Source organism: Sciurus carolinensis, chromosome X (assembly GCF_902686445.1).
Source record: "Sciurus carolinensis chromosome X, mSciCar1.2, whole genome shotgun sequence".
Taxonomy (NCBI): Eukaryota; Metazoa; Chordata; class Mammalia; order Rodentia; family Sciuridae; genus Sciurus; species Sciurus carolinensis.
In genome coordinates this window covers 130,161,004-130,177,113 of record NC_062232.1, presented here as the reverse complement: position 1 = coordinate 130,177,113, position 16,110 = coordinate 130,161,004, and the positions used below count along the sequence as shown (strand labels likewise).

The 16,110-nt window shown below is 50.1% G+C and overlaps 1 protein-coding gene and 1 non-coding gene across 3 annotated transcripts; both read left to right on the top strand.

Annotated features, from left to right (window-relative positions):
* Positions 1-259: 259 nt before the first annotated feature.
* Irak1 (interleukin 1 receptor associated kinase 1) lies at positions 260-9,164 on the top strand. Of its 2 annotated transcripts, none has more exons than XM_047536892.1 (14): positions 260-550; positions 631-798; positions 938-1,069; positions 1,196-1,299; positions 1,490-1,678; positions 1,953-2,017; positions 2,244-2,358; positions 3,109-3,194; positions 3,738-3,945; positions 4,514-4,579; positions 5,544-5,780; positions 6,513-6,903; positions 7,371-7,526; positions 8,030-9,164. In XM_047536892.1, the coding sequence occupies exons 1-14, from the start codon at positions 415-417 to the stop codon at positions 8,089-8,091; spliced, it is 2,115 nt and encodes a 704-aa protein (XP_047392848.1). In that variant the 5' UTR covers positions 260-414; the 3' UTR covers positions 8,092-9,164. The 2 variants fall into 2 exon arrangements, with proteins under 2 accessions (XP_047392848.1, XP_047392847.1); XM_047536891.1 differs by having other exon boundaries at positions 261-550; positions 3,076-3,194.
* Positions 9,165-12,755: 3,591 nt separating this feature from the next.
* Positions 12,756-12,829, top strand: Trnaa-ugc (transfer RNA alanine (anticodon UGC)). Its single transcript has one exon. It is a non-coding gene; the product is annotated as a tRNA-Ala (tRNA).
* The last annotated feature ends 3,281 nt before the right edge of the window (positions 12,830-16,110 follow it).

Sequence of the window (16,110 nt, the reverse complement as noted above, 5' to 3'; positions counted from 1 at the left end):
GTGCCTCTGCCATAACCTTTGTCCCCAGAAATGGGAGTTGTTCATCCTTCAGAGTCCCATTCAGACAGTCCCTTCTCTTGGAAGTCCCACCGGCCCACCCCGCCGTGGTGAAAGGCTGTGGTCGTGGGCCTCGAGTTCACTTGCCACGCCCGGGGCTGGCGGGGGTCGGGGTCGCGGCCGCTTCCTACCAGCGTCCCTTCCCTCTGGCGCTGCGAGGCGCCCCCGTGTGGCCAAGGGTCGCGGCGGCGGGCAAGATGGCGGCGGTCCCGAGCGCCGCCTCTTCCGCCCCGCCGGGCGTCGCACGAGGCCGGCTTCAAGGGGAAGTGAGTCAGTGTCCGCGGACCCGGCCGGCCCAGGCCCAGGCCTGCGCCCGCCGTGGCCCCGAGAGGCCCCGGGCCGGCGGCGGCAGTAGCAATGGCCGGGGGACCGGGCCCGGGGGAGCCCGCGGTTCCCGGCGCCCAGCACTTCTTGTATGAGGTGCCACCCTGGGTCATGTGCCGCTTCTACAAAGTGATGGACGCCCTGGAACCCGCCGACTGGTGCCAGTTCGGTGGGTGGTGGTGGCCGGTGGGGGGCTGGGCGGGGGGCGCGGGCTCCTGGCGCCGAGGCCTGACGCCCCGCACCCCGCAGCGGCCCTGATCGTGCGCGACCAGACCGAGCTGCGGCTGTGCGAGCGCTCGGAGCAGCGCACCGCCAGCGTCCTGTGGCCCTGGATCAACCGCAATGCGCGCGTGGCCGACCTCGTGCACATCCTCACGCACCTGCAGCTGCTGCGCGCGCGGGACATCATCACGTCTTGTGAGCGCGCGCGGCCCCCGGGGACCCTGGGGATGGGGAACTCGTGGGAGGACACGGGCACCGAGCCCAGCCAGGGGGCGGGACCACAAGGAGAACTCCCACCTGGGCCTCAACCTCCTTTTCCTCCTCGTCATCCCAGGGCACCCTCCCACCCCTCTTCCACCCCCCAGCGCCACTGCCCCGATGCCCGGCAACAACTCTGAACCCTTTAAGGCCGAGGCCTGGAGCCCCCGGAAGTTACATTCCTCCGCCTCCACCCTCCCTTCCCCAGGTAAGAAGACCCAGGTTTGGGGCCTGAGGGACCTGAGAAAAGGGCCACCTTGGCCGTGATCATGGCTATAGACCTTGCTGCCGATCTCTGTTTCTCTGCCTGCTTCTCACTCGTGTCTTTATGAAGCTTTTCCAGACTCCCAGATTCGTTCAGGTAGTGAGCTCTGCCCTGTTCCAAGACCTGCTACTGTGCAGCCACCACTGCCATCTCCAGTCCCTTCCTCTACCAAGGTAGGTATCCCCTGCCACCCTCCCAGGGAATGTCCTGGACAACCAAGAAAAAACTAAGCCTTTGATGCACCTCCAAGCCCCAGTTGGCCAAGTCCAGTCAGCTGGAAAATAGCCGGGTATGGGGGAGTTTGCAGCCTGGGCAGAGGGATGGAGACAGTGACTTCACCTGATCCAGGGTCTCTTCCAACAGCTAAGCCCAAAGAGCCCAGCGTCCCTACTGCAGGAGGCCCACCCCTCCCCATTCTGCTGGCCCCTCTGTGAGATTTCCCAGGGCACCCACAACTTCTCGGAAGAGCTCAGGATCGGGGAGGGCGGCTTTGGGTGTGTGTACCAGGCAGTGATGAGGAATACCATGTATGCCGTGAAAAGGCTGAAGGAGGTAAGTGTAGCATCCTGCCGAAGGCTCTGGAAGGTCCTCCAGCCCTTGCTTCTCCAGCCTTTCCCCTCCACTGCTCCTCACTGCTCTGGTTCCTCCCCACTCCAAAGCTTCCCCCAAGCAATTCTTTCAGTCTTGATTCTAGTTCAAGGGGCCCACACGGCCCTCCCACTCCCTTGTCCTGGGCCTGGGTTAGGTAGCATTGGACATGACTGTCAAGCTGTGCTCACACTGTCCACTTTCCCTGCCCCTTCCCCCGTTGTACCTGGGACTACAGGAGTCTGACCTCGAGTGGACTGTGGTGAAGCAGAGCTTCCTGACTGAGGTGAAGCAGCTGTCGAGGTGAGCCTCAGGGGTCCCTTCTGGCTCAGGGCAGAGGGAGAGAGCCATACCAGGGCCCCATCAGGCACCAGGACTGCACACCATAGGACCTGGCTACCTTGGCTACTGAGGCCTGCCAGGGCCAGCCAAGGTGAGGGTGCAGCAAGGGCTGCCCACCCAGTCTGTCCAGATGGGAAGTGGTGGAGCCTAGAGAACCAGAGGGCTCAGGCTTCACTTTTTAAAACAGGTTTCGTCACCCAAATATTGTGGACTTTGCTGGCTACTGTGCTGAGAGCGGCTTCTACTGCCTTGTGTACGGGTTCCTTCCCAATGGCTCCCTAGAAGACCGTCTCCACTTCCAGGTAGGCTTACCTTGCCTGCCACATTTCCCTGGACTTACAGCATTTTCAGCACCTGGGCAGAACCAGGCACAGGGCTTGAACTATCAGTTCCCCTACAGCACCTAGCTCAGGGTTTGTCCCAAGGTGGGTCACTGCTTTCTGCAGAACTCTTTCCTGTGGCCTCTTCCTGGCTACTATTCTAAAAAGGGGATTATTGGCTCAAGCTTCTGCTCCATGCAAGCAGAGTAGCTGCAGGATTTTATCAGCATAGCCCTTGAGGAAAGGGGATCTATGGGCACAGGCTGTCCAGAAGCTTGGCCCTGCCTGAGTGACATACTCATGAGGCACAAGGACCAAGTGCACACAGGGCAAGAGGTTCCTGGCCTTCTCACTCAAGCTGTGTTGGGGGAGGGTGGGGAGAACGTCCTTGACACCTTCCTGATCACCCAAAGGCAAAGGAATAAACTTCAGGAATCTCTGCCCCACACGTTGTGTTGCCAATCCTAGAACCATCCCCGCCCTCCGCTGGGGATTACAGTGCCTTGCAAAGCATCAGAGGAGCTGCTTCTCCTCTCACTCGTGAAGTAGATCACAGATGTTTCGTTCCTCATTTTCCAGAAGGGGAAACTGAGGAATGACTGGCTTGTTCCAGGCCACACAGTGACAAGTGGGGGGAGGGTTGGGGTGAAACAGCTGCCCCCAGCCTCCTCCATGCCTTTGCTCCTTTTGTCACCCCAGACTGAGGCCTGCCCTCCTCTCTCCTGGCCTCAGCGACTAGACATCCTTTTGGGCACAGCCCGGGCCATTCAGTTTTTACATCAGGACAGCCCCAGCCTCATCCACGGAGACATCAAGAGGTGAGGAGGGCCCTGGGGTTGTGGCTCAGGGGTAGAGCGCTGGCCTAGCGCGTGTGAGGCTCTGGGTTTGATTCTCAGCACTACAAATAAATAAATATCCATCGGCAACTAAAAAATCGTTTTAAAAAAAGGAGGTGAGGAGGGCCTCAGGAAAGCTGCAGGGACAGAACCTTTGGTCAGGGAAGCAGTACCCCCTGCTTCCTGTGGACCCCTGCCCAATACCCCAGGGAGAAGCAACCTGCCTAGTCCTGCTGGGGATGGGCTTACCCTGGGACCTCAGAGCTGGCGGTTCCAGGACATTGAGCCCCCCGTATGGCACAGTATGAAAATGAGGACACAAGTTCTTATAACAAGTTGTTATAAGGACGCCCTGGGACTACTGTTCCCCCAGGCAACTGGGACATGCAAGGCAGTGCTAGCCACCATACGTGGGCAAGGCACCAGACTGGCAGCCTCCAGTCCAGTTTCATAGGACCACTTGGGTGTGGAGGACAGAGCAGACCGAGGCCAGGCCTGGGCTGATACCTCTCTTTCCTCCTCAAGTTCTAATGTCCTTCTGGATGAGAGACTGATGCCCAAGCTGGGAGACTTTGGCCTGGCCCGTTTCAGCCGCTTTGCAGGGGCCAACCCTGGCCAGAGCAGTGCCGTGGCCCGGACACACACTGTGCGGGGCACCCTGGCTTACCTGCCCGAGGAGTACATCAAGACGGGCCGGCTGGCCGTGGACACTGACACCTTCAGCTTTGGGGTGGTGAGCTGCTAGCCCCTGCACTGGCTGGGGGGAGGAAAAGCCACCAGTAGCCAAAGTAGGAGGACCTAGGGAATTGTGTGTGAACTCCAGAGGTCGTTCTGGTGAGAAACCCTCCCTGCCTTGCACAGTCTCCTTCCTTCCCTGTACCTGATTTCATGTTTATAATTTTGTATTCTTTGTGTTTCTTCCGGTACTGAGGATTGGACACAGGGCCTCCTCATGCTAGGCAAGCCCTCTACTGCTGAGCTATGCCCCAGCCCTTTGTATTTTGAGATAGGGTCTAAGTTGATGAGGCTGGCCTCATGGCAATCCTCCTCCCTCAACCTCCCAAGTAGCTGGGATGACAGGCATGTACCACCGTGCCTAGCTTGATTTTGCATCCTTTTACTTCAGACAGACCCTCCAAATTGCTTACCCTTTGGTCCCATAACGCCTGGCTCTGTCCCTGCTGGGAGCCTGCCCCAGGGCCAGCCCCATCAGCCCTGATCCATGTCCACCCAGAGGCCTCCTCTGCACACAGTACCTCCCTGCCACGGTGTGGGGCAACACTCTCTGTCCTGCCCTCTAGGTAGTGCTGGAGACCCTGGCTGGCCAGAGGGCTGTGAGGACACATGGATCCAGGACCAAGTATCTGGTGAGCCTCCTGAGGGAGGGCAGAGAGGGAAGGAGGTGTTGCTTCTGGCAGTCAACAGGTGCATCCCCAGAGGGTGAATGATCCAGAAGAAGCCTGCCACTATTGCTGCTGCTGACTCATCTTTGAAAGTGGGCAGGGTCCTGATCAGCTTCCTTTACTTCGCAAGGAGAAACCTATCTTTCTTCTGTAGATTCTGTGGGCCTTGACAGACCCCACCTGGGCTGGGGACAGGAATGGGGACAGTCCCAGTGCTCTGGGACCAGAGCTGCAGTGGAACTCAGAGAAGGCAGGGGCCTGGAAAAGGCAGTGGTAGAGAATCGGGCAGACTGAGAAGCCTTTCCCTGGGCCCTGCCCAACAAGTTGCAGGTAAATGCATTCTCGCCTGCTCCACCATGTACTGCGATGGGGTTGAGAGACACAAGACTCAGGCCTTGAAGCAAATTCCTGCTCCTTGCTGAGCCTCAGTTTCCCCATGTGCAAAGAAGTCTTAACACACAGGCAGCATTCGGACACTTCCTGGGCCAGAACGTGCTTGGCCACTGGTTGCTCTTTACCTTTCACAAACTTCCGTGTGGGGGCTTTCTGTCCCTTGTGGGTCTCAGCAGGCACTCAGCCCACCCAAGCTGTGAGCCAGATTAGACCCCTCCTTTCTTTACCTCCACATCCATCAGCATGTCCTCCAGATCCCAGCTCAGGTACCACTTGCTCGGGCCTCATGGGCTTCGCTAACAAGCCAATAGGTTTGTTAGTATCTCTCTGCCCCTGCCAAGAAATTGGCTCTGTGAAGCAGGGCCCAGGGTGTTCTGTTTGTCATTGTATCCCTAGAACCTGGGGCAGCACTGGGCACACAGTGTGTGTTCGATAAATCTGGAGAAGGAAGACACATGATTGAGTACCAGAGTCTGGGGAGTCCAGCTGAAGTTCTCGCCACCCAGAAGCCATGCTCACAGTATTTGTCCCACAGAAAGACCTGATTGAAGATGAGGCTGAGGAGGCTGGAGTGACCCTGAAGAGCACCCAAACCACTCTCCAAGGAGGTGTGGCCACAGATGCCTGGGCTCTTCCCATCGCTGCCCAGATTTATAAGAAGCACCTGGACCCCAGGCCTGGACCCTGCCTGCCACAGCTGGGCCTGGCCCTGGGTCAGCTGGCTTGTTGCTGCCTGCACCGCCGGGCCAAGAGGAGGCCTCCCATGACCCAGGTAGCCCTGGGAAATCCAGCTGCCTATGGGGAGGGTGGCTGGCCAGAAACCCCTCATTCCTGGCTCTGCTCGGTAGTAAGCCACACACACAGACAAGCCTCCCAGCATTCCTTGCTTGCCTTTTGGTTCTACTTGGAGCAGTGCTCCACCCAACTGAGGGACCCTGTGGACCTGCTTTGCTGGATGGGGCTTTGATTCTGTCTCTGAGAGAAGGAAAGTTCTCTTACCATGTCCCCTACTGGGAGCATTGTGCCTCTGCATCTGCCTTTTTCTCTTCCCTCTCTGGTTCTCCCACTGTTTCCCTCTGTTGATAGTTGAAAATAGACTTCTTGGGAGGCTGAGGCAGGAGGATCCCAAGTTTGAGGCCAACCTCAGCAACTTGGTGGGATCCCGTCTCAAAATAAAAAATAAAAATGACTGAGGGTGTAGCTTAGGGATGCTGCAAAATAAAATCGAGTCCTTGGCTTTGGTGATCATGACTGTCAGCACTCCTTGTGACAGGAACAGAGGAGCAAGGGGCAGAGCTTTTCCAGCTGTAGGGTGTGCTGGGTCAGTGGTTCCTGCAGCCCCCAGAGCAGATGCATGTGGCCTGCTGCAGCAAGCTAAGCCCCAGAGTGGTCGTAGACAACCTAGGGTGGGCCTGTGCTTTGACCATGGGGTGCTGGGCCAGGGCTGTCTGGCCAGCCCAGTAGTTTGGCTCTGCATGTCCTGAGAGTCTCTCTCTTCACACAGGTGTACAAGAGGCTGGAGCAGCTACAGGCAGCGGTGGCAGGGCCTTCTTGGGAACCAGAAGCTACCAACCCTAGCCCACCTTCCCCACAGGAGAACTCCTATGTGTCTACCACTGGCAATGCCCAGAGTGGGAGTGGTCCACGGCAGCCCCTGGCAATGCCCTCAGAAGCCCCAGGCCACGCTGCCCAGCAGCTCCTGAAGAGCCCCAACCAGCCCGTGGAGAGTGACGAGAGTATATCTGGCCTCTCTGCTGCCCTGCACTCCTGGAACTTGACCCCAAGATGCCCCTTAGGCCCGGCACCCCTCAAAGAGGCTGGCTGTATTCAGGGGGACACCGCTGGAGAGTCAAGCTGGGGGAGTGGCTCAGGCCTTCGACCCACATCCATAGAAGGTAGCTGGGGTGTCCAGAAGAGGGACCAGAGGACTGCTTTGGCAGTATCCCCCAGACTTCCCACCCAGGCCATCGGAAGAGAAGAGAATTGAGGCCAAGTGATTCAGTTCACTATGTCCCTAGCAAGTTCAAGGCCATAGGAGCACAGAGAATGGCTTGGTGCTGTCGTGCTTTCCCTCCCCTGGTCATGCCCTGCTGGTGGATGAGAAAGAGCCAGCAGCCCCTTTCCTAGCCCTTCCCGCCCTAGTCCTGTGGGCCAAACCAAGGAAGGCTGTGTTTGGGCTCCTTGCCTAGCCTGAGAGCTGGGTCCATGGCACGCCCGCCTCAGCCTGACCTCAGAGTTCACTGAGGAATTCTGTCCTGAGGCCGGTGCAACAGGGTGTTAGACTTGGTACTGGGAAGACTTGTGAGGCTAGAGTGTCACCCAGAGTTGCTAGGGACAGCTGAGTGTGCTATCTCTGCCCCAGGATCGCCCCTGGGCAACTCCGCCTCATCCTCATCGTCTTCGGAGCCACCACAGATCATCATCAACCCAGCTCGACAGAAAATGGTGCAGAAGCTGGCTCTGTATGAGGATGGGGTCCTGGACAGCCTGCAGCTGCTGTCATCAAGCTCTGTCCCAGGTACCAAGGGACACTTCCAATTCTGCTTCCCAGGGAGTCCTCCCCACCCTACACACATGTTGCAGCTGGATGACCAACCTCCAGGGTGCACAGAAGCACTTCCTCATGCCAGCGCCGAACACCAGAGCGTTTGTTCTGACAGCACAGACAAGGCCTCCAGTCACCAAGGGTGTGGGCTGACCAGCCAGGCCACTCCCTCCAACAGTGGCTGGCAGCTTAGGTATAGGAAGTTGGTGTCCCAGCTCCCCCACCACCTGAGGACAGCACCTTCCCTTAACCTGAGGGTGCCAGTTCCCCTTGCTCCCAGAAAACGTGAAGCCCCAGCAGGAATTTTCCATTCCAGGGACTATTTGAAGAGCTGCTTGGAAATAGAAACCCTCCATTGATTCCAGAGAGCACCCCAGGAGCTGAGAAGGAAGCATGGCCCAGCCCTCCAGCCAGGGCCTCTGGCAGACAGGGAGGCTGTCCCTGTTTGCTAAGTGGTTTATCCTCTTCCTTTCTAGGCTTGGACCTGGAACACGAAAACAGACAGGGACCTGAAGAGAGTGACGAATTTCAGAGCTGATTTGTTCACCTGGGCAGTTCCCCCAGAACAGAAGTCAAAGTTCTCATGGTTGGAAGTTCTCATTGCACATGACCCTCTCAGCAGCCTGCAGGCAGCAGGGGTGGGGGCCCGTCCTAGCAGGGAAGAGTGGGTGGTGGCCCCTGCAGCTCAAGGGGTGTGGGCACCAGCAGAGCCAGCCAGAAGGGCTGCTGGAAGCCACTGATAGGGCAAGACATCTCAGAGGCCTTCCTTCAGTTCATCACTTCAAGGGAAGGCAAGCAGATAGCACCTCAGGGGTGGGCTGGTGCATGTCAGAAGGCTGCCAGCTGAGCAGGCTAGGGCGGGAGTCCAGGGGGGCTGCTGGTGCAGTGAGAGCTGGCTCCCTTGAGCTAGGCGGGGCATCTGCAGCCCAGACCTGCAGCAGCCCTTAACTCATCATGGACTTTCCTAAAACTCTGAGGAAAAGCAGCCATTCTGCACAACAGAGCAGGTGAGGCCTGGGACCTTCCCAGCCACTTGTAATGTGGAAAGTGAAGTATGGCTATCTTGTGGTTCAGTCCACTAGTAGAAGCGAGAGTTCTAAAATCCCAGAGAGTCCAGCAGTGTCCCTGCCTTGGGCTGGTGTCTACAGGCTTCACTGGAGACCTGTGAGCTAGCCTAATGGGACCACCCACTAGCCAGACCACCCATAGGCACCATGAATGGGCTCTAAGCCCAATCACACTCCGGAGACCAAAGGTTCAGCCTCAGGCCCAGGCACCGGTCGTGGCAGAGGGGCTGCTGCCCAAGGTCTGGCAAGGCCAAGCCCTGTGTTACTCAGTGAGAAGCCCCAAGGAAGCAGGAAGTTGGGGGCGAGGCAGAAAGGAAACAGCAACATTTTGGGGAAAAAAAATGTGACTCACATTTTTAAAAGCAAGTCAGGTTTTGTGTAACCAAGTGTCCTCTAGAGAGTCTTCAAAAGTAGCCCAGGGCTGTAGCACAGGCTTACCGTGATTTTGTGTTCACAATCATGAGTCACACTACGTGCCCCCATGAAGCTAGGCATTGGTGAAGTCCAAGTTGTCCTTGAGTAATAAAAATTTTCAATCTCTGGCTATACTTGTACAATTTCTTGCTCTGAAAGCCTTGAGCTTTCCGGCACATCTTGTCTTGGGATTCTTGAGTGTCCAGCCCAAACTCCAGACTTCCCACCCTCTGGAGGCTCTTGTTTCTACTCCCAGTTAGCCAGGCCCAGACTGGGAATAGATAGATCCACAGTGCTGCTACTCCATACTTTAATCTCATTAAGTTTTTCCTCACATAGTTCATGGGTTTTGATTCTATTGTAGGCAGTACCTTCATTGATAATATATAGAAGTACAATTGAGTTTTATATATGGACCTTATATTCTGACCCTAACTTAAATGCACTTATCAGTTCTAGTAGTTTGGGGGTAAATACCTTGGGAGAATCTATATACACAACCATTTCATCTACAAATAAAGACAGTTTTACTTCTTCTTTTCCAACCTATATACATTAGTTCTTTTTCTCAACTTATTACACTGGCTAGGGCCTCTAGTCAGATGTTGAATACAAGGGTAAAAGTGGACATCCTTGTCTTGTTCTCAGTCTTAGGTGAAGTATTGTCTTTCACCACTAAGTATGGTGGAAGCCATAGGATTGTCAGAGATGGATTTTGTCAGTTCATCCTAGATGTCTGAGAATTTTTTTATTATAAATGGTTGTTGAATTGGGGGAGGCATTACTGAATGTTTTGAATGATTTTTCTGCAGCTATTGCAATGATTATGTGATTTTTCTCCCTTATTCTGTTCATGTATATGGTAAATCACTATGATTTTCACATGTTACACCAGACTTGCATTCCTTGGTTAAAAATAGTACTACACTTTGATTATGGTGTAATAGCCTTTTATATATTGCCGAATTCATTTGCTAATATCTTGAGAATTTTTGTATCTATGTTCATAAAGGGTATTGGCCTTCAGTGTATAGTAATATCTTTTTCTGATTTTGGTGTCAGGGCCTCATAGAATAAACTGGAAATCATTCTCTCCCATTTTGTTTTGTGGTGCTGGGGATGGAACCCCAGGCCTTGTATGCTGGGCAAGCACTCTACCTCTGAGCTACACCCCAAGCTTTTTTTTGAGACAGGGTCCCACTAAGTTGCCCAGGCTGCCCTTGATCTTGTGATCCTCCTACCTCAGCTTCTGGAGTAACTGAGATTATTCTCTTGTGTTCTTATACATATTAAATGTTATTTATTCTTCAAATGTTTCATAGATTCACAAGTGAAGCCATTTGCACCTGGAGTTTTCATTGTGGGAAAGCGTTTTGTTTTGAGGTTTTGTTTTTGTTGTTTGGGGTTTTAGTTGATTTCTAGTGCTGGGGATAGAAGCCAGGGTCTCATGCATGCTAGTCACTATTACTGAGATACACCCCCAGCCACACAGGAAAACTTTTCATTATAAATTCTGTTTCTTTAATTACATATTGGGCCATTCAGCATTTCTGGTTCTTCTAGTGTCAATTTTGATACTTTGTGTCTGTTAAGGAATTTGTCCATTTCACTGAAGTTAACATAAAGTTAACATTACTTTACTTTTAAAATAGTAGTAATAATGCTCTTTTTTCATCCCTTAACTATGTAGGATCTAGGATCATTCTGGATATTGGTAATGGGTATCTTTTTTTTCTGACATCAAGCAGTCCTCTCATCTCAGTCTCTGGGACTTCAGGTGCACACCACTGTACCCAGCTTTTTTTTCTTGATCAACCTAAATAAAGGCTTATCAATTTATTGATAATTTCAAAGACCTGATTTTTGGTGTTTCATTGATTTTTGGTGTTTCGTTGACTTTTCTGTATTATTCATCCATTTTCTATTGTTGATTTTCACTCTTTATCAGTTCCTTTCTTTTGCTTATTTTAGATGTAATTTGCTCATCTTTTTCCAGCTTCCTAAAGTATTGCCTTAAATCACTGATTTTAAGTCCTCCTCTTTGAGTTGAAGGGGTTCTTACTGTATTGCCAAGGCTGACCTCAAACTCCTGAGGATCCTCTCCCTCAGCTCCCGAGTAGCTGGGACACAGGCATGGACACCATACCTGGCTTCTCTCTTGTGGGGGGTGGGTACTGAGGATCGAACCTGGGTGCAGTTGACCACTGAGCCACATCCTCAGCCCTTTTTATTTGTTGATTTGAGACAGGGTCTCACTAAGTTGTTTAGGGCCTCACTAAATTGCTCAGACTGTCTCAGACTTGGGATCTTCCTGCCTCTGTCTCCCAAGCCTCTGGAATTGCAGGCATGCACCACCCCGCCCAACTGGATGTCATATTTTTGTGAACATTCAGTTATACTATTTTCTAATTTCTCCTTTAATCAGTGACTTACTTAGAAATATGTTGTTTAATTTACATATGCAGGGACCCCTGTCCCTTTGTATCTGCAGGGAACTATTCCCAAGATCACCTGTAGATACCAAAATCCATGGATGCTCAAGTCCTTTGCATAAAGTGAAATAGTATTTGCATGGAACCCAGGCATATCTTCCTCTATACTTGAAATCATCTCTAAATTACCTTTAATTACTCATCAATATAAATGCTATGTAAATAGTTGTTATACCTTATTGTTTATGGGAAAATGACCAAAAAATATGTACATTCTATACAGATGCAATTATTTGAATATTTTCCATCCATGGTTGGTCAAATCCATGGATCTAGAACCTGTGGATACAGAGGGCCAACTATACATGGAGATTTTTCAGATTATCTTTTTGCTCTTTGTTGTTGATTTAATTCATTGAGTTTGGAGAATTTATTCTGTTTTATTTCATTTCTTTGAAATTTATTGAGACTTGTTTGTGACCTACCATGTGGTTCAGTTGGGTGAATGTACCATGTTTATTTTTTTTTTAAAGTGTATATTCTGTAGTTGGATAGAAAGTTCTGTAAATGTGTATTCATCTTTCTTCCTTCAGTTCTTCTAGATTTTGCTACATGTATTTTGAAACTCTTATTGAGTGTATAAGCATTTATGATTGTCATACGTCATTGATAAATTGACCCTTTTAATATTATGAAATGCCCTCTATTTCTGGCAATGTCCCTTCTGGAGTCTGCTTTCTTTGGTGTGAATATACCCAGTCCAGCTATCTTATGTTTATTTTATTTTTTTCGTGGTGTAAACTTTTTCTTTTCTTGTCTGTTTGTTTTGGGTTTTTTTGGGGGGTTTTTGTTGTACTGGGGATTGAACTCAGGGACACTTAACCACTGAGCCACATCCCAGGCCTTTTTAATTTTTTATTTTGTGACAGGGTCTCACCGATTTGCTTAGGTCCTCACTAAGTTACTGAGGCTAACTTTGAACTCACAATCCTCCTGCCTCAGCCTCCCCAGCTGCTGGGATTACAGGCGTGCACAACCGCACCTGGCTGAGTCTACTTTTTTAACAAGTCTGATAATCTCTGCCTTTTCGTTGGTCTGTTTAATCCATTTGCATTTAATGGTTGTGCTTAAAGTCTTCCAACTTATTGTTTTGTATTTGTCCCATCCATTCTTTGTTCCTTGTTTCCTCTGTTCCTTACTTTTGGGCTTATCAAGTGTTTCTGGTGTTCTTTCTATACTACTGGCTTGTTAGTGTTAATGTTAGTGTTAATAAATCAGTAAAACTGGGCTGGGGATGTAGCTCAGTTGGTAGAGTGCTTGCCTTGCAAGCACAAGGCCCTGGGTTCAATCCCCAGCACCGCAAAATAAATAAATAAATAAATCAGTAAAACCCCCGGTTCTGCCAGGAACTCCCTTCCTGCACCAAGGTCTGGAAAGTGCCTCCAGCCAGAAACCCAGAGTTTCCTCCTTATCATAGTCCTGCACTGCCTGTTGTCCAATATCTGAAAATAGTTGTTTCAAATATTTCGCCCTGTTTTTTTACTTGTTTACAACTGGTATCAGTTATTTCATCATGACCAGAATAATAAGTTCCTCCTCTTTGCTGAGAACTTCTTCACTCCTAAGGTCACTGCATCTTTCTCCTGCATGATCAGCTTCTGCCTCATTCCTGAATCTATTTCCGTCCAACATGTCATGGTAGCTTCCATTCCTGAAGAAGAAAGGAAAACTCCTTTGACAAAATGCCCACCTCCAACCACAGCCCCTTCTCTGTTCCTCTTTATAGCCAAACTTCTGAAAACAATTCTGTTATTTTCTCACGACTTCCCATTCCTCTCCAACTCCTTCTAACATAGCTCCTACCCCTGCCACTCCACCAAATTAATGTTTGTCCGTAACACCATTGATCCTCACATCACCAGATGCAGTTTGTCCTTTTTCTGACTTCATGTATGTATGTATTTTGTGGTGCTGGAGATGAAACCCAGGGGCACTCTACCAGTGAGCTACATCCCTGGGTCTCACTAAGTTGCCCAAGCTAGCCTCAAACATAAGAACCTCCTACTTCAGCCTCCCCGGTAGCTGTGATCACAGGTGTGCAACACTGCACCCAGCCTATCTTACTGAGTCTCAGCAACATTCAACATGAGTGTCCGTCCCCCCTCTGCTCTCCTCTTGTGATGTGCATGACATTGAAGTCTCCTGCTCTTTCTCAGTGTGCTTTGGTGGCACTCTCCTCTACCTGACCTCTACAAAGTACAAGTCCCTCCAGGTGCCTTAGCGATCTTTGTTTCCTTTGCTCATTCCTGTGGTGATCTCACGTATTCTCATGCCTCTAAAGACCATCTTCTGTATTGACCATTCCCAAATTACATCTCCAGGGCTTTATTCTCTGACCTTTTGGCCCATGTTTCCAGGTCCTAGACATAGTCCTCTTTGATATCTCACAGGCACTACAAACTTCAATGATAAAATGTAACATTAGCCAGGCACAGTGGTAGTGCTTGTCTGTTATCACAGCAACTCGGGAGGCAGAAGCAGGAGGATGGCAAGTTCAAGGCCAGCCTGCGCAACTTAGTGAAGTCTTGTCTCAAAATACGAAGGGCTGGGGATGGAGCTCAGTGGCAGAGTTCTTATCTGGCACATGTAAAGCCCTGGGTTTGGATCCCAACCCCCAGGTGTTTGGGTTGTCAGCACGCTATACTCATAAAGGGATTAGTTCTGTCCTTGAGGGAATGACTCCGTTCTCCTGGGAAGAGGCTACTTACTATGAGAGTAAGTTATGAAATCAAGTTTGGCTTCCTGGGCTCTCTTTTGCTTCGTCTTTCACCATGTGATCCTTCTGTTTTTCCACCATGAGATAAAACAGCTTGAGTTCCTTGCCTGATGCCAGCACCATACTCTTGGACTTCCAGCCTTCAGAACTGTGAGCCAAAATAATTTTCTTTTCTTTATAAATGACCCATTCTTGGAACTGGGGTTGTAGCTCAGTGGTAGCATACTTGGCTAGCATGTGTGAGGCACTGAGTTCGATTCTCAATGCCACATATAAATAAATTAATTAAGTAAAGGTCCATTGACAACTATAAAAAATTGAAAAAAATAAAAAATAAATTACCCATTCTCAAGTATCCTCTTATAGCAACAGAAAACAGACTAAAACAAACCCTCATGCAAGATAACCATTATCCTTGCTTCAAGCACATAGATTAGCCAGGCACTGTGGTGCACACCTGTAATCCCAGCTACTTGGGAGGCTGAGGCAGGAAGATTGCAAATTTGAGCCCAGCTTTAACAACTTTGTGAGACCCTGTCTTGGTCTTGGTCCTTGGATTAATGTTTTGAGAGCTTCTGCAGAATAAATTTCTTCTCAAACTAGAAATGAAGTCATGTGATTCAGAGTAATGGCAGGCCACATAGCCCATCTCGTAGAGTGCGTGCCTCGCATGCTAGAGGCCCGGGTTCGAGTCCCCAGCACTGTGGGATTGCGGAAATAACAAACAAACAGAGTAATGTGAGGGAGGCCAATATGTCTCACAACACTGCATTGGAACTCATCAAAGTCACAGGGCTTCCTGATATCATGCTAAACAATGCAGCAGACTATTTAATTTCTGCCATTGGAAGACTCTTCCAGTGCTTAGAAGACCATAAGTGACATAGTTTTTAATGGCACAGGCTACATGACTCTAGAAATTGGAAAGCATTTCCTGCCATTACAACAGCTGATGCTGAGACTGGATCAGGTTTTGTAGTACCAAGTGCTTCTTCCACAGCAGGTGACTGGGTAAATATGGAATATGAGTCAATGTAATTCAACCCAGGCCTACAAAAACCAAAAGTTGAAAGAAATCAACTTGGAAAAAATCCTTGCTTCAGCTCAGAAGAGCTTAAGGGATGTTAAATTGTGGCCTTTGGGGTTGTTGTTAAAATTTTGTCTCTCTATTGTAAGAGGACATTCTCAAATGGTTACAAATAATTTAATGTTATCATTTTAAGCAAAAAAGATGTCTTCGGAAAGTCCTCTGACAGAGAAATATTGCTTTACATTCCCCTAATAGAGACGGTTTCCAGAAGTGACAATGAAGGCTTAAACTGCGCTCCCTCAAATACTCAAGTTGAGACAGAACTCCAGAAAATATTCTCTGATTTTAAGATTTATAAAAATGAATCATGGCCTATTGTGGTAGCACACACCTATAATCCCAGCAACTTGGGAGGCTGAGGCAGGAGGATTGCAAGTTTGAGGCCAGCCTCAGCAACTTAGCAAGAACTTGTCTCAAAAAAAAAAAGGGCTGGGGATGTGGCTCGGTGGTTAAGTGCCCGTGGTTTCAATTCTCAATACCCCCCTGCAAAATGAGGTGCCATTCAGTTTTAATAAAATAAGCTCTCTCGATTAATATAAATGTGAACAAACACCTTCAAATGGAAGTTCCTGAATTGCTGAATTGTGTTGCTGAGAACTAAATGGAACTTCTAGAATACTAGAATCTTCCAAATATCTCTGTGCAGTTGTTTTCTTAATGGTAAAAATATTGTGCAAAGATTTTATACTGCCCAGATGTACTTACAGTTGTGAATAGCTGTTTTCTGAATTAAACTAAATAAAAGTCCTCTCTAAAGTATTTAAGGCCGAATTCTGTA

What these genes read in the sequence shown, in the direction of transcription:
- Irak1 (XM_047536891.1), top strand. Translation starts at nt 415, where the DNA reads ATGGCCGGGGGACCGGGCCCGGGGGAGCCCGCGGTTCCCGGCGCCCAG. An exon ending in CTCCACCCTCCCTTCCCCAG is followed by an intron (nt 1,070 to 1,195) that starts GTAAGAAGACCC and finishes GTCTTTATGAAG; the next exon opens with CTTTTCCAGACTCCCAGATT. An exon ending in GAGGTGAAGCAGCTGTCGAG is followed by an intron (nt 2,018 to 2,243) that starts GTGAGCCTCAGG and finishes TTTTTAAAACAG; the next exon opens with GTTTCGTCACCCAAATATTG.